At 40.3% G+C, this 26728-nt stretch overlaps 2 protein-coding genes across 2 annotated transcripts; both read right to left on the bottom strand.

Moving 5' to 3' along the window:
- Positions 1-12: 12 nt before the first annotated feature.
- ankfy1 (ankyrin repeat and FYVE domain containing 1) lies at positions 13-13301 on the bottom strand. The gene is made up of 25 exons (XM_083987382.1): positions 13266-13301; positions 11227-11434; positions 10854-10972; positions 10316-10451; positions 10034-10157; positions 9322-9471; positions 9023-9188; positions 8639-8843; positions 8465-8533; positions 7094-7296; positions 6896-6993; positions 6193-6394; positions 5935-6033; positions 5670-5823; positions 5341-5509; positions 5059-5177; positions 4809-4965; positions 4505-4705; positions 3849-4025; positions 3595-3742; positions 2889-2979; positions 2491-2615; positions 2032-2178; positions 1831-1921; positions 13-1716 (listed from the first exon to the last, which is right to left on the bottom strand). Exons 1-25 carry the CDS (start codon positions 13273-13275, stop codon positions 1584-1586), a joined length of 3501 nt encoding a protein of 1166 aa, XP_083843508.1. The 5' UTR covers positions 13276-13301; the 3' UTR covers positions 13-1583.
- A 990-nt stretch (positions 13302-14291) lies between these two features.
- Positions 14292-22249, bottom strand: ube2g1a (ubiquitin-conjugating enzyme E2G 1a). Its single transcript, XM_083987269.1, has 6 exons — positions 22030-22249; positions 20332-20434; positions 20088-20185; positions 19098-19276; positions 18733-18852; positions 14292-15866 (listed from the first exon to the last, which is right to left on the bottom strand). Exons 1-5 carry the CDS (start codon positions 22073-22075, stop codon positions 18766-18768), a joined length of 513 nt encoding a protein of 170 aa, XP_083843395.1. The 5' UTR covers positions 22076-22249; the 3' UTR covers positions 14292-15866; positions 18733-18765.
- Positions 22250-26728: the final 4479 nt, after the last annotated feature.

Genomic DNA, 26728 nt, shown 5'->3' with positions numbered 1-26728 from the left:
ACTCTCCATGCATTCATTTTTGATGACCTTTATGTAAAGTTGTCCTCCCTTTCTCTAAAAGGATACACCAGGAAGAGACAGGCTAGATATCTGAGCATACAGATACAATACAATGTGCATAAAAGATTAAACAATGTGCATAAAAGATTAACAGAGGCAAGATTTAGGTTTGTCACAATGACAAGCACAAACTGCATTAAAGTACAAAACAGTTGTAGTGGTCAAAAATATCACACATTTATCTGTACAATTTAACAATACTTAAAGAGGCCCCACTACCTGGCCACCCAACACATTCTCCCCAATGATCGGAAATGTCATGTGATCTTGATAAAGTGCACCTGTTAGAAATCAAGAAGCGTTAAATGTGATGGGTCAAGACAGCGACTTGACTTGAGGCAACATCATGGGGACTTAGGATCACAACTTCATACGTAGACCTCACACGGCGGGTCAAAAATGGAATGTAATATTTGGTGACTGATTTTCAGATATGATTTTTGATTATGACCATGACTAGTAAAGGCTACAAATTAATTGACATGCATAGGCATAATAGGCATTTCTGTAACCGATAGATGAGTTTTTTTTTTTTTGGGGCACCACACTTTCTCATGATAAAACAAGCTTTACCCAGGTCACATTTTCCTAACTTGCCATGTTAAAAACTTAATTTGGTTGAGGACTTCATGACACATTATGTACCAATCATGGCGATAAACACAACCCCATTGCATGAAGAATTTCATGATTTTTACTTCATCTATTTGTGCCTCCTGTCATTTCTAATGGCAAAGTAATGCAATGTCAGTGTTATAATTCTAAATATAACAAAATAGACTAGACTGCATTTGGAAATGATGCTCATTTAAAAAATAAACCAAGTTCCTTTCCCTTTATATCCTCCTGGCCTGTCCAGCTTCATCCAGTCGATACATATTTGGGGTGACAGAAGAGTGAATAATGAAAGATTACAGAGGACATGCTGATAGCTCAGTCTTTGAGAATCTAGATCTGGGGGCATGTTGTATTTTTGCTCTTCTCGGTTGACAGCAGCATTGGCTCTTGAATGAATGTACATACTCATTCTGTAGTGGTTAATCTTTAGTCTTTGGGCAGGCCACGTTGCATGTAGGCTGCGGATGGTAAAATATCCCAACAGAGAAGAGGAAAACCCCTTCAAAAGTTTTGATCACTTCTCAGTGTTCTGCAGTTACCTGCTTGTGATTATAAGAGCTCATCAGTACAAACACACATCAATTAGCATGGGAAATTGATTAACAGACTCAGTCCAGCTGTCACCGAGCTGGAGAGCTGCTTAAATCCACTTAAAGATACTTTGATCAAAACAGAAAAAAAAGACAATGTTTCACTTTCTATTTGAAATGTCCCTCTAGAACATTAATAGTTTTTTTCATAGACTGGAATAGTATAAAGGCGATGGGGTCCTTAACTGTCCGGGAAATCTCTTGTTAGTATGTCCTGCTACTGATGTCCCTTCTCCTGGTGTGCCTGAATAACTGTGCCAAATTGAGGCCTGGCATGGCCAGTGTCGGAGGATGGACGATATCCAGGTCAACACATTACGATACCCCTCCCAGAGTTAGTACGTCGAAGCAGATGTCACACACCCTCACTGGCTTGTTCAGGTCGAACTTGATGATGGGTATCTCCTTTATAGAGCACTTGTGGCACAACAGGCGCCCACAGTGGCGGCTAGTTTGAGGGGTCAAGGAGGAAACACAGGATTAATCTTACAGTGTTAACACATGGGTTAAACAAAGAAAACGTTATTTATCATACACATGTTAAAAAAAGCAAAATACTAACCAGTGATGTTTTCTTGTTGTAACACCAAACTTGGCAGCACATTCATAGCAGTTTGATCCATCACACCAAGGGGGTTCTTTGGACAGCATATCTAAACAATTTCATTTATATTTTTATTATCAAGTTATAACAATCCAAATGTATACATAATTTAATGTGGGGCTGTCAGTTTAATCTAGTGGTGTAATAATTAACACTTACCTAGAAGGCGGAAGAGCAACTGTTTGGTTGCAACTTGGTAGTTGAAAATGTTGATGCCCTGATTATTATTGATGCCCAGTCGAGCTCCAGCCCTCACAATGGCACGGCATAGGTTTGCATTTCCTTTCATGTAGGCCAGGAGCAGAACTATAATAAAACACAATTATTACAGTCATTTTATGTCAAGGGTTCTACTGGTATTATGCTATTCTCAATGTGTATACTGTAACTAAGGTGGCCCTGAGAACATAACCCACTGCTAGTGAAGAAAACACATGCAAATAGAAAAAATCACAAGGCAATTCACAGAACATGAATGTGACGACACATGCCAATATAGAAAAAAATTAATTTGCTTGTGTTTTGTCTATTTGTGTGGTGTCTTAAGTTGCAGTGTGTTAAACTCTTTGGACCACCACCATGTTTATTAACAGGAAATTATTAAGGAAGCAACAGTACCTGTGTTTCCTTCATTGTCTGGTTTGTCCAGGGGGTATTCAGGCATACACTCCAGGAACAACTCAAAAATGGCAGCAGCATTCTCTTTCCCATAATGGCCTAGTACATGCATTGGCGACTGACCCCTAAGAAGACACAATATAAAAACACGCAAGTTGTCAGCATAAGATTTTTTTTTCTTACATGCAGATGTTTATAATGTCTATAATAGTTGCAGGCATGTTTAAAAATCTTCCACTATGCACATTAATTATGCACGAGTTGTCCTCTTTCTGTCTCATTCTCTGCAACTCATCTTGTTCCAGTGTTACTGCTTCACAGAGTTAATTTCCCAAATGTATCATTAATAATTTATTAAACTGATCATAAGGTCCGACTGAGAAAGAAACTAAATGTACCTGAGATTAAAGGCCTCAGCGTCGATGTTGGACTCTGTGAGAAGGGCTCTGACATTGTTAAGGCGGCCTTGCATCACAGCCAGATGCAGAGCTGAGGAGAAAGCAGGAGGTAGAGAGAAAATATTTAGGAAGTCTTATTCACAAGGATGATGGTATTTGCAACACTGACTACAGTATGACTACTTGATATAAAGCTCCATTCTTGCAGCACTTGTTGAAAAAAAAACTTGAATTGCTCTGAATCTTGAGGAACATTCAAGGGAAATAAGATATTTTTTAGTACAATAATATAACATAATTTTTGATAATCAAAAGATTTGAAACTAAAATACCGACATGAAGGAGCATCCAACCATTTAGGTATTGTATAAAAAAAGAAAAAAAGAAAAAAGAAGATGTGACAGTGTAAAAGGTTGCCAAACACTTCAGGTTTCTATTCTTATGGTGACTGATGATTTTGAGTTTCCTAACCATACAGATGTATAGTTCCACAATATGCCTCTATACTTTATTCTATTCTTTTTTTTTACGCTTTACTGTTAAAAATTGATTTTGATATTTGAAAGGCTAAACTGATTCAACACAAGTAATAAAAGAGATGAGTGAGAAACTGGGCTCTCATCAGAAATGTGTCAGACTGGTATTTGTTTGATAGCAGGATCCTAGATCACAAAGGCACAATAAAAGAGAAACTTATATAACATACCATTGCTGCCATTCTCGTCCTCGGCAGCAAAGTCTACTCCATTCTCCAGCAACACAGAACAAATAGTGGCCAAGTCTTGTTGAGCAGCCAAATGTAGTGCTGTCTGCCTGTGTTTTGTCAGCTCATTTACTTTGGCTCCGGCGAGCAGCTGGAAGCAGAGAAATGCAAAATAAAAACAGTATCAACTGCACCACTCTGTCATCAACACTCCAATTGCTGTGGGCAGTAAAAGCAGAGGAGCGACAGAAATGTACCAGGTTGCGGACGATGATCTCAGACCCGGCCTGGACAGCCAGATGGAGGGGGGTGAGCTTGGCTGCATCTTGAACCCTGGAGTTGACATTAGCTTGGACACTGATGAGGAACAGGACACTTTCGATGTCTGAGTTCTGCACAGCAACGTGGAGGAAATTACGCCCTTTGTTGTCCACCTGGACAGAAAGAAAAGTGTGAGGAGAGATTAATACTGTAACTGTAACACATTAGTTAGCGATGCCTCAGTAATCCTGAAGACTAAAGCATTTCATGAATTATTAAGTAACATCACTGGTATCACTCAGGAAGGAGTTGAGCAGATAGCTGGAGTAAGGATGCTCAGAAAAATGAATGCCATCATGAGCAATGACAGTCATCCACTCCATGCATTAGAGGTTTTTAGGAAAAGCACACAGTGACAGGCTGATCCCATCAAGATGTAAGACAGAGAGGTACAGAAAATCTTTTCTGCTTGCGGCCATAAGACTTTTTAATGATGGATAGTGTGCAATAAGTTGTTTTTATCTATTTAAATCTGTTTTATTTAATGGTTGTATCTAATGGTTGCTGTTTCCTTTTGTGTCTGTATGAATGCTGCTGTGACATGATAATTTCATTTACGGATTAATAAAGTATCTTGAAATGTCAGTGCTACCTGTTCCGCAGCACCTGGCTCCCTCTTGAGGATCGCCTCAGCCGCCTTATTGTTCTTATATGTCATGGCACAGGCAAAGGGGGTCATTCCTTGACGGTCACGGATGTTGAGACGAATATCCGGATGGGAAATGAGGAGCTGTATAATGACGTTGTGCTGGCTGCTAATGGCAGCGTGGATGGGAGCCCTGCCCTCTGCATCCTGATGAAACAACACATGATTACACAGTGAGGAAAAAGTACGTCTATAACTCATTTAGTGTCATCAGAGAAAAAGCAGCCAATGATGTGACAGGAGGACTGACCTGTGCATTAACATTAGCTCCAAACTCCAGAAGGCACTGCACCACCTCCTCCAGTCCCCAGCTGCTTGCCAGGTGGAGGGGCGTTTGTCCATCTCGGGCTTCTTCGTCTCCTTCACCGTTAGGGCCGGGTTTCCTGGGGCTGTTTACATCACACCCACTATAGGCAGCATAGACAGTGAGTTAAGACATTCACATCAATCTCAGGACATCAAGCTTAAAAAAACCTGTGTGGTACAGAGAACAAGCAGACCTGCGGACGAGGAAGCAAGCAGAGACCTCATTATTCTCATCGACAGCTCTGTGCAGGAGGGTCTGTTGGCAGCCAGAGGGCCCTGAGCTCCAACAAGTGGCATCACAGCCATGGCGGACCTGGGTGGGGCAAACAAGAGACAAAGTCAAGATGGAAGGAAATAAGAAAACCTATGTGCTGGATATAACAAGGCCTCGGTGTAGATTTAGTGTTGCTGCTGCCTAAGTGCATATAGAGAGCCAGTAACTCAAACAGAAACATTATCATATGAATTAGTCTCACCAGTGTGGATGCTATATCCTCCAGACCATTAGCTAGAGCCAGCCACAGTGGAGGATCCCCTTTGTCATCCACCACAGACATATCAGCTCCTCTTGTGCAAATGGCATCTACCACCAGTGGCAGCTGGTTACTGATGGCCAACTGTAGTGCTGTTTGTCCCTCCTGGGTCCTTGTAGGGGAGAAAAAATATATGTGAATATCAGAAATGGAAGAATCGTGGACTCTATCTTGACAATTTTAAAATGATTAAACCTGAGAGTTCCTGAATTACAGGACCCTTTTATGATTCAGAAGAACATGAAACAAAAGAATAATATCCCAGGCTTTACCTAACATTGATGTCTGCCTGATGCTCAAGAAGGAAGAGGGCGCTCTTGCTGTCCTGTCTCTGGATGGCCATATGAAGCAGGGTTTGTCCATTGGACATAGTGTCATTGATCGAAGCCCCTGAGCCCAACAGCTGAGCTGCTATAGTGTGCATACCTGACAGGGCCAAATTATACATGATACACATCACATATACAGATCATCATGCAAAAATAAAAAAAATGGTAGTGCAGATTCAACTGTACTTCCTGCTGCCTTGCTGATTACCTGTCCAGAGGGCCAAGCCCAGCACTGTCTGGTCCATGGAGTCTTTGAGACTGAAGTCTGGAATGATCTGGAAGTTGTTGGTGGCATGAAGTGCGTTGGCTGCAATAGATTGAGAAAAAATTAAGTGGATCTATTTCAGTACATTTGAGTACATTAGTAACAATGTGTTGTGATGTTAAGCAGAAATAACAATAAATCTGCCATTCTTACAGATTAGTTTCAGGCACTCTGTATCAGACTCCCAAAATATGCACCGACCTTTTTGCTCGAGTATGACCGAGACCACATCTGGATGGTTGTGAGCGATGGCCATGTGGAGGGGGGACTGCATAGCCACACCATTGGTGTCATCAGGCAAAGCCTTCTGTGTCTGCAGGTTGGGGTTGGCCCCCTGCTGGAGCAGCTCTGCTGTCAGGCTCGCCAGCCCACTACGACATGCTGTATGAAGCGGGCTCTCACCCTGCAAAAGTAAGGGTTTAAATTAATACAAAATCATTTAAATCAACATTTTATCATATTTTTTTGATGTATCATGTACAGTTTTAATGATTTGCAGATTTAAAAATTCAGATTTGAACTTTCATATTTCCACTACATGTTACAGATACTGTTGCCATCACTCTGATGCAGTATATGAAGAAAGATAAGTTGTCACTCTCTCTTTACTGTGGAATAAGACAAGAGGATGAGAACAAATCTTGTATTTTGTCATTTTCACCAGCCATCAAGATATATCCGAGTTGACATCTTTGATGCCATGGGCTCAGATTTGCTACAACTAAAAAGAGGCTGCTGCAGTTGACACCATATTTTGACCTTTGAAAAATCACTCTGACGGGACTAGGGACCTTGTTATAAAGGTCAGAATTTTAAACTGTTAAAAAGGACAAATTACTTGCACATTACAGGTCTGAAACTATGTAACTGGTTGGCTGTTTTGCTGCTTAAGGTTCATACACACCCATTTGTTGACATGGTTGACCTTTGCTCCATGAGTAGCTAGGAAAAGAGCAGCTGCCTCGCTGCCTGCCTGCGCTGCTCTCTGCATGAGGCAGTTTCCTACAGAGGAAGGAAGATGGAGGGAGAAAATGTGTTAAAGTCATAAGCACCATTCCACTCAGGCAGCGATGATGACTGTAGTGAGGTTATTAAAAGGGACCTGTGGTAGTGTCAGGAGCATCGGGGTTGCTTCCTCTCTGGATAAGCTGGGCTGCAAAGCTATTCTCGTCGAATGAGGTGCCGTTCACAACTGGTGCATCATCATCAAATGGGTTTACCGAAGGGTCTGAAGACACGGTGATATACTGCAGGGCCAACCACAGAGCTGTGCTGCCCTCGTGGTCTTTAAGTTCCAGATCAAGCCTAACAAGATGGAGAGATTACACCAGGTTAAAACCAGGATTATCTTTAGTGGAAACCAGGCTGGTATTAAATGCACTTGAATATTGATGCCTTTAAACAGGGTTTTGTTTGTGACACATTCTGAAATTAAAATGCATCACATTGTGGTTTATGTTGGTGAAAAAGTGACTAGGTGTCATCTACTCTTTTTTGCCTGCATAGTATAGAACTGTCTTAAAGCAGAAGTAAGTGATCCGGTCGTTTTCGCTAATGCTGCGTTCCAGGCAGGCTTTTGAAATCGTAAATTACAGCTTCAAGTCACAACTTACGACTTTGTAGCGTTTCAGGCAACCCACTCGTGTTTTTCCGACCTGTTTTACCGGTGAAAGTCACTATAACGGCCACTCGTAACTTCCGACCGGTGAACTCGTACCAGATCAAACTGGTACCACTTCACGGTCGGAAAAATACGAGTTTCCTTGAACGCACCATAACAGTCCTCGTCCCTACGTCACCACATTCACGGCGTTCCTTGGCTGCACACACAGCCCTGCATGCCGTTCTCTCTCCTCATTGGATAAAAACTGTAGGATACGATAAATGTTTTCTCTTCGGCTCAGAGCAGAGCAGAGGGACTGAGAGACCCGTGTTTCAGTCCAAACACTCTATGTAAGTGATTGCTGTCGGAAGATATAACTATTTAAGACTTATATTAACACAAATATATCACTTACTTCTGCTTTAATTAGCAAATCAATTTTAGTAATTTTAGGGGCTTTTTGCCTTTAATTGATAGGACAGATGAGAGAGACATGGAAATAGGAAGACAGAGAGACAAGAAATGACATGCAGTATGCAAACGACATGTAGAATTTAACCAGGTCCGGCTGCAGAGACGGCTGTAGCCTCTGCGTATGCATATGCATTCGGCGCCCCATCAATTCTTGTTTTGAGACCAAAACTTGTTTTAAGAGGTCACCTTTGGCTTTGACATTTGACCACCAAATTCTAATGAGCTCATACTTGAGTGCAAGAGAATGTCTTGTTATCAGGCTTGATGATGTATGGGACAGACAACCTAAAAGTATAAAGCCTCTAGCCTCTTTTCACGTTTTAGTGAATTATCTAGTTGTGGTTTTCTCAGGGACAATGTGTGTGACCTTCCTTACAAAGGCAGAATGTGACTCACTGTTTGCACTGTAGTAGCTGGCTGAACACTGGCTCATTCCCCGATGCCACAGCTTCATGCAGCGGAGTTCTAAAAACAACAACAACAGAAGTTGAAACACCATCAAACTTTGCGAGGTGGGGGGCCGCCACCGCTATCCAACGAAGTTCAGAAACCAACAGGCCCGTGACTTACCTGCCCTTGCTGTTCTGCATGTTGGGGTTGGCTCCGGTTTTGAGCAGAGCCTCCGCTATTCGTGCCATGCCGCTCATAACCTCCACCGAGTGCTTCTTGGGGCTGAAAGAGCAGACCAGGTGAAGCGGGGTTTCCACAGCCCCGACTGTGGCTGCATTCACCTGAGCCGAGTGGCGAATCAGGAAGATGGAGGCAAATTCATCACCTGGAAAGAGAGGAAGAAAGACTCGGGAATAAAGACAGAAAAAGCTTTGAAATGGGTAAATTGTTTATTTAATACTTTGATCAAGTGAGAGGTATGTTTAAATATAACACCAAAAGATTTACTTCTACAAGAAAAAAATGTGTGATGTAAAGTGTGACGATTAAAGAGTAACTCCACACCTCTTTGAATGGCCTTATGCAGCAGGCTCCAGCCACTCTGGTCCACCATATCCACATCAGCTTTGTTGTTAACCAAAGTGGTGGCAATACTTTCCAATTTACGAGAGAGTGCCAGGTCTAGTGCCAAGTCACCATTGTTGTCCAACTCATTTAGCTTGCTAGGTAGCTGAAAATAAAAGATAACATGGTCAAAAACAATATGTGAACCTGTTACAGAACATTTAACCTATTGTGCTTATTACAGTGTAACAAACACTAGTTTGTGAGCAGTTAATTAATGGCGTCCGTTGTGAACTGACCTGTGAGTCCATCTCGATGAGATACAGAAAGACCACATCTTCTCGCTCAACCTTAATGGCTTTGTGAAGAGGAAATTCTGTTTTAGATTTGATCATCTTGTACAGAAGTTGGGCACTCATGGTGCTGAAATCTTCTTTCCTCAGATCATCCTAATAAATGACAGTTAATGAAAGGCAACAAAGTATCAGCACAGACGGATGACTCAAAACATCAACAGGCATCACTGGTTGTCTAAAGATAGAAGCCTCAAATAGATTGAACTAATAAAAAAACAGAAAAATGGGAGAACGGAGGTGTCGGAAGCTGGTGACAGTGAACAGCCATTTTCTACACCAAAGTCATAGAGATAGCTCAGACAGCTGCCGAGTTGTGTCCACTAGATTTATAGGATCATAAACGATAATGGTAATGCACACTGGCTAGGCAATATATCTGTCCTCTAACAAAGAAGTAAAGGGGTGAACCCAGAGAAACAAAGTCTGGTTAAATGTGGCAGGTGAATTCAGAAGAGGCATACTTATTTTGTTGCCTCAGGACTGATGAAAGCTGACCTTGTGTCTACTGACTTAATATTGTTTGAGAATGCATCACTGGAAAAAATAATAATAGTAATCATGATTGTTCATTCATTCATTCCGCATGCATAAGCAAACACACACCTCCAATATTTCCCAGTTGGCCGTGTACAAACACAATCCTGAAGGCACTCACCCAGTGACTAGCAATGATCTCCCCACAGTAGTTCATTAGGGTGGTAGCATTTAGTTCCTCGGCTGTCTGATAGAAGCGAATGCAGTTCCTGACATTCACTGAGGACATCACACCCTTTTCACACCTGTCCCAAAGACGAAACAAATGTAGCACAGGCTAGTATGAAGCCACATATAATGCTTTGTAAAATGCTCTGCAACAGTAACACTGCCTCTAACGGCAAATTACGACTTTAATGAAGCCTGCGAAGAAAAAAGAAAGAGGCAATGCTCTTGTACTGACCTCTCTCTGAGCAGCTGAAGCTGGAAGCGGTTCGCCAGCTTCATCAAGTCAATAAGAAAGGCATCATCCTCACTGAGTTCCAAGTCATCCGTGTATGCCCAGCGCAACATCGCCATGGCAACCTCAGGCTTGCAATCTGGGGATGAATTATATGATAAAATTGGGGAGATTCACAATAAGTGATCAATTACAAACCTGCCTCTGCTGCAACCGCTGGACTCAACATAACAATCATTAAATTATTTGTATTCATTTATTTCGTAGCATTGGGAGCATTACTCTCAGATTCATTTTCTGTGATAAATTCAAACCTTGCTGATTTGCCAACTGTTAAACTGACATGAAAGCCAAAATCTCCAGAGTGAAAAACTGTGTCAGATACTGGACTTTGACAATCCACTCCAAAATAAATACTGAGTCATCATCTATTAACCCAGGCTTGTTGACTCAATTACAGATGAGTAAATATAATGAGTGCATTTTCAAAATAATTCAAGCTTCTCCTTCGCCACAGTGACGTGACACCAGGGTGACTCACCAGATAGGTCCAGTTCAGAGGTGGTGGCCAGGTTGGCCAGACTCCAGACATCACTGCGAGCAGCCAACACAAACTTATGAGCACTGAGCGTCTCCCCCGCGACTTTCACTTTCAGATCACTGCAAAACCAGAACAATCATCTCTGAGAAACAACACGTCAGAAATATTCTAGCTCTTCAATAATTTAGAAACAAAGAACCAAAGGATAATCAATATGCATGAGCATGTGAATATTTTGGCTTCATCACTCAAACTCAACACTATTAAAACATGAACATGTTAAATCAAGATGAACATAGGCAGTTTTACCACACAACCTAACATCTGCCTGACTCCTGGATTAAACCGTATCCCTAGCAACCAAGATCCTGACCTGTACTGTTCCTGCTGGTAGAGGTCGGCCACGATGTCCAGCAGACGGCTGATGAAGGTGTCTGCAGCTGCAGGGCTGGGGGAGCCCTGGCCGGACGCTTGAGCGGCAAGCACGGCACAGCGCCTCTCTGTGTCGGCCAGCTTCTGCTGCATCTTCACATACTCCTGCCTGAGCAGGGCCAGGTGCTTCTGCAGCTTGGCCACCTCCTCTGTCCCAGTAAGGTGAAGGAGAAGACAGGACACACACATGAAGGGAGAACAGGTTAGAACTGGACTCTACACTTTGCCTTAAATTTAAAGTGATGGTACAAAGTACATTCAGTACCTAGTGTTTGGGAATGATTTTACGTCAATTAGTTGCTATGGTCAGAAAACGTGGTCTTACAAATGTATTGCTGCTTTCGGAGGGGTTTTATAGCAATGATCATATGACAGGAAGAAGCAAACCATAAAAGTTGTGAGCTGGATTTGAGTCTTAACAACTCATAATGTGAGAAAGGTGACTTGAGACATTATTGCTTTTCATAACACCGGCCTTGTTCTTGTTAAAGAGACAGTTTGCATGTGACCAAAGTTGTAGCAAATGATTTTCAGCATTCTCTGTGACAATCCCTGAAATACAGAAACCGACTGGCAAATCTAAGGAGAAAGACACTTTTCCCTGTTCCTCTGGCGGAAATACAATTTCTGCAGATCGTCATGTTCATGTCTCAGCCACAGAAGTCCACAGAGTTTAACTGAGGCCCATTTCCTTCCTTTATACGAGTAAAGTTTTAGTGAACCAAGAGTGCTGAGACAGCACCTTACTTTGTCCTCCCTTGTAAACCGTTACTGGCACAGCAAATGGTCATGAGGAACAGAGAAGGGGTGTCTCTGAAAAACCACCTGACCAGCTTAACACAGGAAGGGTGGTATGCTGGGGCAGCAGCTTACGACCAATGGGCCACGCCAGACAATTTATTTTAATACATTAAAATCCACCTTGGTTTTGCAGGATTAAAAAGCATTGCTCATGCATCAGCAAGTTAAATTGCTTCACTCAAACTTTGGAAACACTCTGCAAATTCTGTGAAAATGATCAAATCTTTTTCCAGACTTTGCAAAGCAATACACCAATGATCTAACTGTGAATACAAAAACACTCAATTAAAATACTGGGGCATTGAAATGCAGAAATTGCCCAATCTTTTTGATGTTACTTCATCAATTAACTCGTGCAATGAATTGACATGCCCAAACAAATGTGCTTTCTGCTCAGAGGAGTTACACACACTAAGTTGCATCACAGACCGGTGTTTGTTCTCGGTGAAACCAAATTGGTAAGCAGATTTCCCTTAAGGAGGAACACAACAGCAGACGCTCCCGTATGCCTAAGCCAAATATAGGTGGTGGTGCACTTCTTCTGCCAGGTGGTGCAGCCAGGTGATACCTGACAGGGAGTGAGTGACACCTCCTCTGTCCTGTGAAGCCTCCTGGCCCATATTTGCGCTCTATTTGACAGTATTGGCAGCATTATGATTAGTATTTTTTAAAGTAGGCTAAATCCTAAAATGCAAAACAGCGACAGTTAACGAGGGCGGTAAATGTTATCGCTACGAATTTTACAGCTAAATAGTATGAGGAGTGGACAGTTGGATGCAATCTATGGCGCTTAACCAGACACCGATATCAACATTAACAGAGCATCACGTGAACTAAAATAAGGGGTTTTTTTACGTAGCAAATCTGCAAATCTTCCCTAATAAAAACCTACCGCAGACCAACCCATCATCATCATCACCATCATCTCTTGCCCGGTTTCTTAGCTCTAATTTTCAGCTAGCAACAACCAACGGTTGAGCTGAGTGTGACAAGAAGAAGGAGAAGAGGAGGTTGGGGTGTCGCAGTGCTTCGTATTTTCAACCACAGACAGTGTACGGTTCATTAATAAATTGCCGGAGACAACCCGTTGAATCAGCACCGACGATTTCAACAACAAGCATATACGCTAAGAAAAGGGAGAGGAGGAAAAAAAGAAAAGAAAAAACCCCAATCTCATACCTTCCGCCATGTTGCTCAGCGTTAGCTCCGTGGCCTGATGGACTCTATCGCGATATGACTGAAGGAGACAGATAGTAGGCAGTGGCGCCGGTGCTGCGTTCAAAGACACGCTAATGGATAGGTAATCACAGCACTGGTCCAAGACATGCTCCTTTTCTCTCTATTGAATAAATCGTATCATTATGATTAGGTGCTCTTGTTTCATTCAGTCGGTTCACGTTGATCATTGGGTTTTTTTTTCCTGGGGAAAAGGGGGTTTTATAATGTGAAAATACGGAATGACAAGGGTTGCCAGCCAGCAAAGACCCGAGTAGGAAAGTAGGTGTGTTTACGTCCAACAGCATTAGACACGTTACCTTCAGGTGCTCCTTGTAAAAGTCCAACTCCAAGATGAGAGGTTGTGTTAATGTGCCGGGGGGCATAGACTGTTTATAACAAAAGGCCGGAGCATAGTAATACAATAGAAATGTGGCTCCAGACAACAATGGACACTGTCCCCATGTCCATACTGCAACAACAGTGAAATAAATAAATGCAGAAACTGATTCATGTATGACAAAAGGCACATCTGACACTTTTTTGATTAAAATCACGAGTTTGTAGTTCACTGTAAATTATATTACACTGAGCAGCACAACCACGGTCTGTTCTGGTGAGGCCACTTATGGCACTGTAAAATGTCTGTTCAACTGAAATGAATAAAACAGACATAACTCTACATGTACTGTACAAAAGCTTGACAGCAACAGGTGATGACGTTTTATATTCTTGTCAAGTCTTTTTTTTAAGTTATGCATTTAGAGGATGAGATACAATATGATTTGATTACGTTTTTTTCATTTCAAGATTGCACATACTGTCTTTCAAATCACTGCAGATGTATTTGGTTGATCAACGTGCTGTGGTGAAGAATTACAACTCTGCTATTATGTTTGTCACAACCAGACAGTCCTTCTTTATCTCACAAAGTTGATTTTGCATTTGTTTTATTTTTGGAGCACTAAATATTATTCATTTTAGGAGATGGTGAATGGAAAAAAGCACATGGGATTCAGTCTGTGGGACCATAAAATAAAATAAAAATAAAATTCATCAACTTTCCTAGTTGACAGTGCCATGCTTGAGGAAGCAATACTGGACAGTGTGTTTGGCTCCACAGACAGTTGAGGAAACTATAAACTATCTGTGATGACTCCAACCCAGAAGTGAAATTCTTGAGTTTGTGGGATGTTTTCTGTTGTCATTTGCATCAGTACTATGTAATTCATGTTGTATCCAAAACACATCTGAATTAAATACACAAGTAAATATTGAAAAAAAGTCATATTTTAGAAGAACTCACTACAGGTAACAGGTTTCATAACATGAAAAATATACATCAGTATTTTGTCTTTGTACATTAGGCAAAACTGCAATAGTTCAGTGAGCAGAGTAATCATGAGATTGTGGATCAGGGCAGAGCGTGACAAAACAAAATGGGCACACATACTGTATACACAAACACTCAAACGTAATCCCAGAAACATTCAGCAAAAAAATAAAATAAAATAAAAAATAAAAGATAAAGCATGCATAACAATTCCTACCGAGGACAACACAGACAAGGAAGAGAGGCTGCTAAAATAACAGAATACTGGAGAAGAGGACCTCAAAGTGTCTCAGGATATCAAAAATTAACATTTGTACACTTCATACTAAGGGGGTTATTGCTACACCAAATTGTTACCAATTATCTAATGATACAGATTCCCTGTGTACTGGCTATTAAGTAAATTCATACATGGGTGGTTCACAATTTCTCCATGTTTTTTCAACATTTTTAAAACACTTGTTCAATGCAGGGTGAAGTGGCCAAGCATTTTATTAGGAGGCACTTTTGAAAAAAGATAAACAAAATTTAGCATGCACAAAAATTAAGGGGGGTGTGTTGCCATTTCATGTCAACTGAGCAGGATGGTAAGACTTATAACAGTTGAAGGAAAAACAAAATCATTCAGGTAATGGCGAGTTCTGAGAGGGCCAAAGAACTCTTGAGAACAGCTTTGAATTCTAATATGGAAAGAAAAACCTTCAATGAGTCACATCATTCATGTCTCACTTGAATCAATCAAGCTCTTCTTAGGTGACATTCCTCCAACAGCATCACAATTCTCTCTCTATTTAAGACATCCTGATGAAACAATCTGAAGAGAACTAATGCATGCTGGAGTCGAGAGAGTGGGAAAGAGGACAAAAATAAATCTATCTGTACCAGCACTATCCATTTGGTCTAAGTGTCTTGATGGATGGAGGGGGTGCTTATATATTATCCGGTTTAGTCTGTGCTATATACATGTCTTTACAATATCTTCCTGAATGTTGAAGCAGTTCATAGACTTGAAAAATGTTTTATCACCTTCTGGGTTTGTTTGTTTGTTTGTTTGTTTGTTTGTTTGATTTTTGAGTTGGCACTTGCTTGGCAGGTTTTCTGTCAGCCTTGGTAGTCACTGTTATGTTCTATTGCAGCCTACAGTAGCCAGTCTGTTCCTGCCAAAATAAAGGACAAGCCTGGCGGGTGGAAGAGTGCAGGAAACAGTGCCATGTTGATTTTCAATTGGAGACCTGAGGGAAAACACACAACAAAAGTAACAGAAAAAACACATTAGGAATCAGCAAGTCCGATAATCCATGTCATAACATTAACAACAGGCACAAAATATGAGTTACAAAAAAGGGCAGGAAAAGATCTGCGGAACGTTAAACCACCTAAATGTGTGCAATTCATACCCATATTACAAAGTCTTAACAGGGCTTAAAGCAAGGGACATTTCTGTGATAAGCAATATCCAGTCGAGTCAATGAATGGGTGGATATAATAGTGTATTGGCACCAATACACATGGATAAATCAGCAATATCAAAAATGAGTTATTGGTAGTGGTGTTAGAATTGCTATTCTCAGACATATCTATAGTTTAATGGGTGAACAGTCTGCTTTTTGTATTTTTCAGCTGATATTTTTGTTTTTTAAAGAATAAGGGCTTATATGAACTTAATGGTTGCTGTCATGTAAGTTTATGGTAATACGGGGATAGAAAGGGTAGATCTAGGTAAGTCTTTATATTGGAAAATTAAACAAAAAATAAATAATACTTTATTGATCCCAGGGCAGGCTGGGAAATTGTTGTGTCACAGCAGCAGGCATTAACATACAGTGCAAAAAGACAAATAAGAGAGTAATACAACTCAATTAGAGTAAAAATGTATATATAACTTATGAGACAAATGACAAATACATAAATACAGCGGGGAAAATAAGTATTGAACGCGTCAACATTTTTCTCAGAAAATATATTTCTAATAGAGCTATTGACATGAAATTTTCACCAGATGTTGGCATCAACCCAAGTAATGCACACATACAAAGAAATCCGAACATTAATGTCCATAAATTAAGTTATGTGTAATAAAGTGAAATGACACAGGGAATAAGTATTGAACACATGAAGAAAAGGAGGGGCAAAAAGGTATGGAAAGCCAAGAAAACAGCTGGAGTTTGTCAGTATTTAGAATGTAATCCTGTCTCCTATCAGTGCAAAGTAATATCTGCTGGTTTAGTCCTGATTGATGCCTTTTAAAAAGGTTTCTCACCACCAAGGTGTCAGACAATAAGAATTGCATGGTGGGCAATGGCAAAGGGCTGTCTAAGAGCTGTCTAAAGACCTACACAACCTTACTATTGCAAAACAGGAGTCAAAACAATAATCAGAAGGGTTCCCTAACAGTCCAGGACACTGGTGGAGAGCTTCAGACAGACCTGGGATCAGCAGGTATAGTTGTTTCAGAGAAAACAATAAGTAATGCACTCAACTGCCATGGCTTGCATGGTGTGTGTGCATGGAGGCCATGATGGTTGAGTGCATTACTTATTGTTTTCTCTGAAACAACTGTACCTGCTGATCCCAGGTCTGTCTGAAGCTCTCCACCAGTGTCCTGGACTGTTAGGGAACCCTTCTGATTATTGTTTTGACTCTTCTGTCTGAAATCTTTGGTTGCGTAGGTCTTTAGACAGCTCTTAGACAGCTCTTTGCCATTGCCCACCATGCAATTCTTATTGTCTGACACCTTGGTGGTGAGAAACCTTTTTAAAAGGCATCAATCAGGACTAAACCAGCAGATATTACTTTGCACTGATAGGAGACAGGATTACATTCTAAATACTGACAAACTCCAGCTGTTTTCTTGGCTTTCCATACCTTTTTGCCCCTCCTTTTCTTCATGTGTTCAATACTTATTCCCTGTGTCATTTCACTTTATTACACATAACTTAATTTATGGACATTAATGTTCGGATTTCTTTGTATGTGTGCATTACTTGGGTTGATGCCGACATCTGGTGAAAATTTCATGTCAATAGCTCTATTAGAAATATATTTTCTGAGAAAAATGTTGACGTGTTCAATACTTATTTTCCCCGCTGTACATACAAATGGATAAGAGGTATGTAATATGTAGGTAAAATGCACACCTATGTAGAACTAAAGCCTGTTGGGAAAATAAAGTTGCTAAATATATTTCTAGATGGTGTAATGCACTAATTGGCATATTCATCACTTCATTGCTCCCTATTTAAATACTGCCTTGTTAGAACTGGCTTATGACCCTTTTCCTTCTGTTGCTTCTCTCCTATTCTGTGCTTACTGTACATATTCAATATTCCAATACAGCTGAATTTCAAACAAGGAAACAAGCATGGAAGTGCCTAAAACACAGTTACTGTAGACACTCACTAAGCAGAAGACACAACTCACAGAGCAGTTCTGGCAACTGTCTTCTGTGGAAGGTAGCCAAAAGCTGTCTATCACTTCTCTACATTTGTTTCTAGGTTTTTTTGTTGCTAAATGAGTTTGGCTCTGCTGTAAACACTCCTGATGGTGTAATGAAAAAAATATTCACTTCAAGTAATTTTGATTAAATGACGGGTAATAGGGAAAGTTTAATATTCAGCCAACCACTTTGTGTAATGTCATTACAAACTCAAGTCTATCAAAACTGCATAATACAAACTCAAAACCTCAGTGCAGAGAGCGAGAGTTTTCATTAGCCCTTCCTCTAGTCAGCCACTGCCAGTTGGAAGCTTACAAACAGCATAACCAATTAACTATGCTTACTGTTCTGACACGTCTTTGAGTTACCAAATTTAGTGCACAACAAACTCCTGAGACTCAATCTGATTTAGGTTTAAACACGTAGCTGTATCTCCAATGTTTCCCCAACTCAACTGCCTGGTTACACGCTACTGTTTCACCTGTCAAACTAGTGCAAGTAGCAGTGGTGGGCAAGGCACAAGGCCTGACCTAGATTCCTCAGAGAGAAACTAAATGTAGATGTGTATATTCTTGCATATTTAAAAGCATGCCAGGAAAAAGAACATTAACTTGGCTGTGATACATGAGCATAAGGTTTTAAAATGGTTAAACAACACTTACCCTGAAATCTTGAAGCTAGATTCTTGCTAAATATCACTCAAATGCAGTCTCTTGGCTTTTTCGTACACAACGGGCGACTTTCCTTTTAAATGCTCCATGTCTGTCCTCCCTCCACTCTTTCTGCAGGGAGACAAAGTTAGACAATTAAATGTGTTGCATAACATTTCCTATTATGACATTTAGCTGTGACATTTATCATTTTCTAGATATATATAATATCTATATATAATTCATTCATTAACAACCACAATACTCTTTCATACATTTGCCATCAAACACATTAACCAGCCAATGCTTAGGAATATTACAACCAGTTTACTTAAAAAAAAATACATTTTTAAACAAGTTTCAATGTGTAAACTTACTGCAGCATCCACATTGGCTGGTGAGTCACCATTTGGGTCTGCCAGCATAGAGATAACACTAATCATGATGGTTTCCACTGTGTGGATAGGCAGCCAGCGCTCCTCTGGTTTCTCATAGCCATACTTGTCCTCCCCTGGCTCGTGCAAAATAGAAATACATACATCTCCATTCTTGTCAACTGGGGAAAAAAACATGAAGTACACAAATTATGAACCAGAAGATGCTATTTTTGATTTCAGTTTTCTCCAATGTGACAGTGGTGTATTTCAGTTTATTTTAATGACAACAACTGTATTTCTCACTAGTTAAAAATGTAAATCCTTACTTATGTGTATATGTGTATGTGGTTGATGGGTCTGGGGGGCATTGAGTCCAGGCCGAAAAGTATCTATCTATCTATCTATCTATCTATCTATCTATCTATCTATCTATCTATCTATCTATCTATCTATCTATCTATCTATCTATCTATCTATCTATCTATCTAATTTGTAAGTGCTGTCAGAAGCTGACTCTGGAGCACTCTTGTGGACCTAGCATTTGATTGAATGTTTTTTTCAACAATTTTGGGGGGCTTTGTACTCCTATTTGATAGGGACAGTAAGAGAGTGACAAAAAGTTTTGGGAAAGCATAAGGCTTCAGCAAAGGGCTATGTGACAGACTTGAACTCATGGCCGCTGCAATAAGGACTGAGCCAAAGAGGTAGGGAGTAGGGACCATACCAGATGAGATACCAGGGCACCACATGTATGTAATTACTTTTAAAAAAAAGAAAGAAAAAAGGCGGCTGAAGATAATAACCTAATGCAATGAATGGGTGTGGAAGAAATGTAACGAATTCCATTTAAACAGTCTTTGGCCTAACAACTATAAATTCCACAACATCCCCAAAGTTGAACACCTTGATTTCATTAAATGCTCAAACATGGCTCACTGTACATGTGTACAAAGGTAACTATCGCCGACAGTGTTGCATACGTGAACCTACCATTAGGGTGCCAAATATCTGTGATAAATTTCATTTTAGGTGGCCTGAGAGGGTAATCTTTGGGAAACGTCAGATGAGCTTTAAACACACCACCTTCACTGTGAACAAAAGAGACCGAAGAGAGAAATCAATACAGTAGATAAGTATGGTGAATATTTCAAAACATTCAAAGCAATTGAGTTGATGAGAGCATCATGAAGGATGACTGCACCATGACCTTTGCATCAGGACACAATAGACTTACTACAGTGTGTCTGGAGGCCCAATGATAAGGACTTCCCATCTGTAGAGATCATTATCCTCGATCAGGCCTGCTGAGAATCCCTCCACTGGGTTTTTGTTCAGCTCTGGATATGAAAACAAATGCAACAGGAAGTTAAATTACCATAGGCTCATATACATGTGCCTACAATACATTAAACATGCAGATGTTTCTGAAAAGACAACATAACCCTTGTCTGAAAGGTTTAGTTAGAAACAGCATGTTGCTGAGACCACACACCACCCTAATGGTTTGAAACCAAATCACTGGATCACACAACAGGCCTCTCCCTTTTTCATTATTCATTATAATATGATAATCTGGTCAACTCTACCGCCAGTTTGCTCATTATTATTATAAAGTTGATATTTTGGGATATTTTCTACTACACTGATGAACATTTTTCGAGACATGACCAATTTGACATTATTTGCACTTCTTGAAAATAGTGATGCAATGAGTTATTAAAATCTGTATAGCCCTCTATCACAGTGTTTTTTGTATTATATCTGGTTAAAGAGGATTATAAACATATGGACGTTAGCATAGGCCAGATGTGACCAGCAGAGAGAGGTACTTTAATGATTTCAATTTGTGTATTACTCTCAGTTAGTTGGCAGGCTATCTTGAACTCTGCCTTGCAGCACTAGTTATAGCGATTTAGCCCCCACTGTGTTGCAAGTAAAGGCTTACACTTAGGCCTTGAATAGCGCTTATTATTCATGTACAACAAAGTAAATAGGCTATCTGTCAAGGAAATACATCTGAGCATGTAATTGTATTATATGACGATCTCGACCAAGGGTCAAGTATAAAATGTCAGTGTCACTCTCTATTATTGCAACCCTAGAATCACTTACTGTTTCTACATAGATAATAACAGTAAAACCATAATGGATCACATTATGTCCCTGACAGCTTGCGTGTAGATTTTCCAACCTTAACCTAACCTGAACTGCAACATCAAGGCTACCAACCCAAAACGTTATATGATGTCTGTTAAAATCAATTGCTTTTTGGGAAAGTAGGTTGTAAAATAATGGTGGCTAAATTAAATTCGCAGCTGATTCTGCTAAATATGGGTAATGCAAGATTAACATTAGCTGGTTTTGTTAGCTTGACGTGTTGTTGACAGCGGCTACCGTTAGCATACAGATGTAACGTTAACGTTAGCGAGTCGGCTAACTTAAAATACCTTTGACAATTCAATGTGGTTAGCAAGAGAAAACTGTGAACCTGTAATACAAAAATAAACAGTGACTGCCATATTTTTTTTTTTTTGTTGCATAACTTGTGATCACCGACAGTGGAAAAATACAAAACACCACTTGTTATGCGGGTTAAAATTGATGTAAACACATCGAGTCAGTCGAGGCAGCAGGATGCTAACGGTTAGCCTAACTGAAATCACTGTTCCAAAGTCAAAACAAACGTCTAAAAAGAGTTGGTTTTCTAGCACGTTGGATGCGTTTGTTCACCAAGGATGGAAAGTGTTTGTCAATACCAACTGCTAAAACTGCCCACCCACCCCACGCAGTTTATTTATATGTTTCCACGGGACCTTAATAATAATAACGTTAGTGTGGAAGGTTCAAGAAAACATTGAATCACAGCTAACGGCAGCCGCCAGCATCAGTTAGTTGAACACCACCACCACCACCACCACGGGTTATCATTTACCTGCAAGCTGTCTCCTGAGTAACAGCGCTGACTGAGGCTCTGTCATACTTTAGCGAGTGTAATGCTGCAGCTATTTTTGCAATGGCAATTTATCGAGGTAAAAGCGTTAATTTCACGTTGACCAAACAGCTCTCCGTCCCCTCTATTTTCCGTTTAGCATTCTCTTCATTCTTCTTCTTCTCCTCCGTCGCCTTCTCCTGCCACTGCTGCTATTTCTTCCTCGTTCACCTCTTTTACAGCAGCAGCCATCCCTACTGGAGACTCACTGCCCCCTTCTGGACAAACCTCACACTGCAGTCTTCTCTTGATTTATTGCAACAATCCTTTACAAAATCTATTATTGAACGATTTCCCCATTTACAGTGACAAAACATTTCAGTCAGGGTTAGTAAATTAACTTGAGAACAATGTCAATCAATCAACCTTTATTTGAATAGTAGACCTTCATTCATATTCAACTAGGCATAGTGGCAATCTAACATCAATCAAACACGTTTTTGTGTTCATGTTTTGTCATTTTTAGCTGCCTGACTAATGTGAATTTCCCTTTAGGGATGAATAAAGTATCTATCTATCTATCTATCTATCTATCTATCTATCTATCTATCTATCTATCTATCTATCTATCTATCTATCTATCTTCATTTACCCTTCCGTCAGACATCTGGGCATCAATTTTTACAGTAATATCACATATTTGAGGTCCAAAACTCTGGAATGGTTTAGTTGTGTTTCTGAGGTTACAGTAACATCATCTTTCACATCCTTTAAAAAATGACTGAAAAAACACCTCATGTCATGTCATGCATCCATCTTCCTTTCTTGTGTTGTTTATGTTTTATAGTTTTTCTATGTTGCACTGTACATTTTATTGTTTATCTTGAATTTTTCTGTTGTATTTCTTATTGTTTATCTTGAGTTTCATAAATTATGAGAGTGGCTTCGTTCCCTCCTTGCACTGTTTTTTTTACACTTGTACTAAATAAATAAATTAAATTAAATAAATAGTTCTTTTGCGTACAATTAAAAATGCAAAAACACCCTCCCACCCACAATCCTGTGACTGCCACTTCCCAACCCATTGTATTGCCTTGATTTAGTTTTAATCAGCAAATAAACAAAAATTTTTTAAAAATGCCAAAAATGTTTTTGTCATGTGTCATGCAAACAATATAATTAGCTTTTTGTTTAATGGCCGTGCTCATATGAAGCGTTTCCAGCACTTGCTTGAATCCAAATGTCATTATATAAAGCTACTTAAATAGTTTATCTTTGATTAGGTTAAATCATTAACATTTAGATGAGAGTGAAACAACGTTTTCTTTCAGGTTGCTTTCCAGCACATCCTAATTTTTCAACTAGCCTATTTTATTGTTTTGTGCTTTTCTCATGCTTCCTGTGCTGTTGCTGCTCTGACTGCCGTAGGCCTACCTATTAAAAGTGAACTGACTCTTTATGTGACAGCTTTTTAAGAGTTTTTCCAATTGTATCAGAAAACATCGACCAACAACAAAGACTCATCTTGAATTATGTGTGTGTAATACTAAATTCAAGTTCAATTACTGCGGTTTCTATTTACTTATTTATTTTGTAGTGAAAATGTTAGAGAGACTGGTTAACACAAGAGAAATGATAGAGTGACGAGTCCTCCTCCTCCTCCTCCTCCCCTCCTTTCTTCTCCACCTCTCCCCTTATAAGACGTTTCCTTCTTTACTTTCCTCCCTCTCCTCCTCCTCTTCTTCCTCTTCCTCATCCTCAATACTGCTGAAGGTGAAGAATATGAGCTCCTTACAAAGTTCCATCTCAGGGTCATCTTGGTCATCTCGGTCCTCAAGGTCCTCTAGATCCATGAGGTCTACCAAGTCCACCGAGTCCTCTACCCCATAACCTTCATCATCATCATTATCATCACCATCATCTTCCTCCTGTGCTTCCGCTGGCCTCCAGTACAGAGGATTGCACTGGGACTTGAGCTGGGAGTAGGAGGAGCTGTCGTACACCTGCAGTTTAAAAGTTAACAGGTGACAGATTCACTTCACGTTGATGATTGTTGTGACCTGACCGAAGAACCACACAACGATCCCACTGTGCATAAACATTCTGTCTGCGCAAACATCAATAAAGTTTTGTGTGTGTGGATCCAGGACCATTAACTGTTGTATATTCACTGTGTCTAACAGTGAAAAAGAGACTGAACTCGTGTCAAAGGTGATTGATAAAAACTGCACCTCTCTGAAGCGGAAGGGGACGGAGCAGAAATATGGCAGCTGCACTGACGATTGTTCACTGTCCTCGCTCAACTCGTCGTCATCCTCAGTGAACTCATGGACAGCACTGAATACACTACTGTCATCGTTGTCGTCATCATCACTGGATAAGTCAGAGAAGGCCTTTGATTGGTCTGTAGAGACACATCCACAAGCAATAGGAAAAAAAAGAGCTGACATCTAGAATTAAAACAACGACTTGTTCAGACCTGAGTCTTTGTTGGTACCTACTTCTAAAACAACTGGTATCATCCTCTATCTGCAGGAAATGGACAAATTGTGGGTCCATTCTCAGCAGATTATTCAAGTCCAGTTCGTGGAAGAAGGGATGCTCCTTCACCTCCCTCACTCCTCCTGGATACAATGTACGAGAGTCAAAAATATAGTTTGTACATCTTTACATCATAGGCTACACACAATTAAAGGAACACTCACTAAATTTGAGCTGTAACAATTAATCGAACAATAATCGATTATTAAATTAATCGTCAGCTACTTTGATAATAGAATTTTTTTTAGAAAAAAAGTCAAAACTCTCTGATTTCAGCTTCTTAAATGTGAATATTTCTGGTTTCTTTGTTCCTTTATGACAATAAACTGAATATATCTTTGGTTTGAGGACAAATCAAGACATTTGTGGACGTCATATTGTGGTTTGGGAAACACTGATTTGAAACATTTTTCAACATTTTATTATTATCTAAATAATCAACAGATTTATCGATAATGAAAAAAATCGTTAGTTGCAGCCCTACATGGAGCTTTAAGTCATCAGGACTCTCTCCAACAACCTGTTACTGTAATCCACCAGTTGTCTTCCGACCAGTTCAAGTGTCACAGCCACTGTATTCATCTCATCCATGTGTCCGTTATTTGTGAAGCTGCCACTCACTTGTACCCAGGCGCCTCACACAGTTCTTCAGCAGTAAGAGTGTGATGAAGTTCTGGGCATCAGACGGTAAAGCATCTTCATCCCGTGGCCAGATTACTTCACCTGGAAAAGAAGTTGAGTCATTACAAAAAAAATATCTACACCACCAGAGAAAACCATTATTAACATCATGTTATGTAAGATCCCATTAAGATAACATCCCAAATCCAAAAGAAACATAAAGGCTCAGCGTTTTATCTATCAAGTTAAATTATAAAGTGGGAAAAAGTCTGTTATCTTTTAATTCAGAGCTGCAGAATAGTACATAAAAGTGAGGGGAAGATAATGAATTAAACCGAAGTTTCTTACTTTTGATGACCTGGTACCTGAGCTCCTCTAGACCGTCACCAGAGAAGGGGGGCCAGCCCACCAGGAACTCGTACATTATGATCCCCAAAGCCCACCAGTCTACAGGCTTTCCATAGGACAGGCTCAAGTAGACCTCAGGGGCGATGTAGAGTGGCGTTCCAGATATCTGTAGGAGGAAATGGACAATGACAGGAAGCAGAAAATGACTGACATGCACTACAGCACATAGTTTAACACTGGATAAACACAAGTCTGAATAAATGTTGAGGAGAGGAGACCAACCTCCCTGTCAGTGAATTCATTCACAATTCTTTCAAGGCAGCCTTCATGAACATCAGCTTCCATGGCGATTGCTCCGATCTTTGACAAGCCAAAGTCTGTCAGTTTGATGTGACCGTCGGTGCTGATTAACAGGCTGCAAAGAGAAACATCTAATGTCAGATTAAACTCCAGCTGTAAACCTGAAGCTGAGATTCAGTCTAAAATATCAAAAAGGGGAAAAAATCCATCAAATTAAATAAAAAAAAAACCTTAACACTTTTTAAAACAGTCAGTTAGATGATCCCTGAAATCTGTAATCTGAAAACTAGATATGAAAAAAGGGTGGGCCAAATGTTGTTTTAATGGGACAGGTTCAGTAGAGTAGAGAACTCACTTGCTGGGTTTGAGATCACGGTGTAAAATGCCAAAGCTGTGGATGTACTCCACAGCACAGACAGTCTCCGCCATGTACAAGCGTGTCAGATCCAGTGGGAGACGTTTGTAGTGACGCAGCAGGGAGGCGCAGTCCCCACCTACAGGGTCAGAGGGAGCCATGAGGATGTTTTTTAGGTCCAGGAAGTTTACATTCATATACTACTAGTGTGCACTGTCCCTGGTTGGTTGATTAAACAAACATGACATGCAGCAGCCTCTGTACCTCCCGCATACTCCATCACCATACACAGCGCCCTCTCTGTCTCAAACGCACAAAACATGGAGACAACAAAGGGGCAGTCTGTGTAGGTGAGGATGTCCCGCTCCACCAGCACTTGTTGGACATGTGTTAAATTGGTCAAGTTCTGCCGTTTGATGAGCTTCATGGCAAAGTCTTTTCCGGTGTCTCTGTGTTGCACAAGGTTTACAGTCCTGCACCAAATATTAGAAACATGACAAGCTTCTTTGACTGAATATTAGCACAAAAAACATCCCA

This window comes from Trachurus trachurus (genome assembly GCF_905171665.1).
Source record: "Trachurus trachurus genome assembly, chromosome: 14".
In the NCBI taxonomy this organism is placed as follows: Eukaryota; Metazoa; Chordata; class Actinopteri; order Carangiformes; family Carangidae; genus Trachurus; species Trachurus trachurus.
This window is presented reverse-complemented; position numbering and strand designations above follow the sequence as displayed.

Bases quoted from the DNA above. Each gene is read 5' to 3' on its own strand.
- ankfy1 (XM_083987382.1), bottom strand. The intron at 10,452-10,853 runs GTGAGTCACCCT...ATTCATCCCCAG, and splicing joins CTCTGAACTGGACCTATCTG to ATTGCAAGCCTGAGGTTGCC. The intron at 7,297-8,464 runs GTGAGTCACATT...CCATCTTGTTAG, and splicing joins CAGCTACTACAGTGCAAACA to GCTTGATCTGGAACTTAAAG.
- ube2g1a (XM_083987269.1), bottom strand. From the start codon at position 22,075: ATGACAGAGCCTCAGTCAGCGCTGTTACTCAGGAGACAGCTTGCAG. The intron at 20,435-22,029 runs GTAAATGATAAC...TTTCATATCCAG, and splicing joins ACTCAGGAGACAGCTTGCAG to AGCTGAACAAAAACCCAGTG. The intron at 20,186-20,331 runs GTAAGTCTATTG...TTTTGTTCACAG, and splicing joins GGGCCTCCAGACACACTGTA to TGAAGGTGGTGTGTTTAAAG.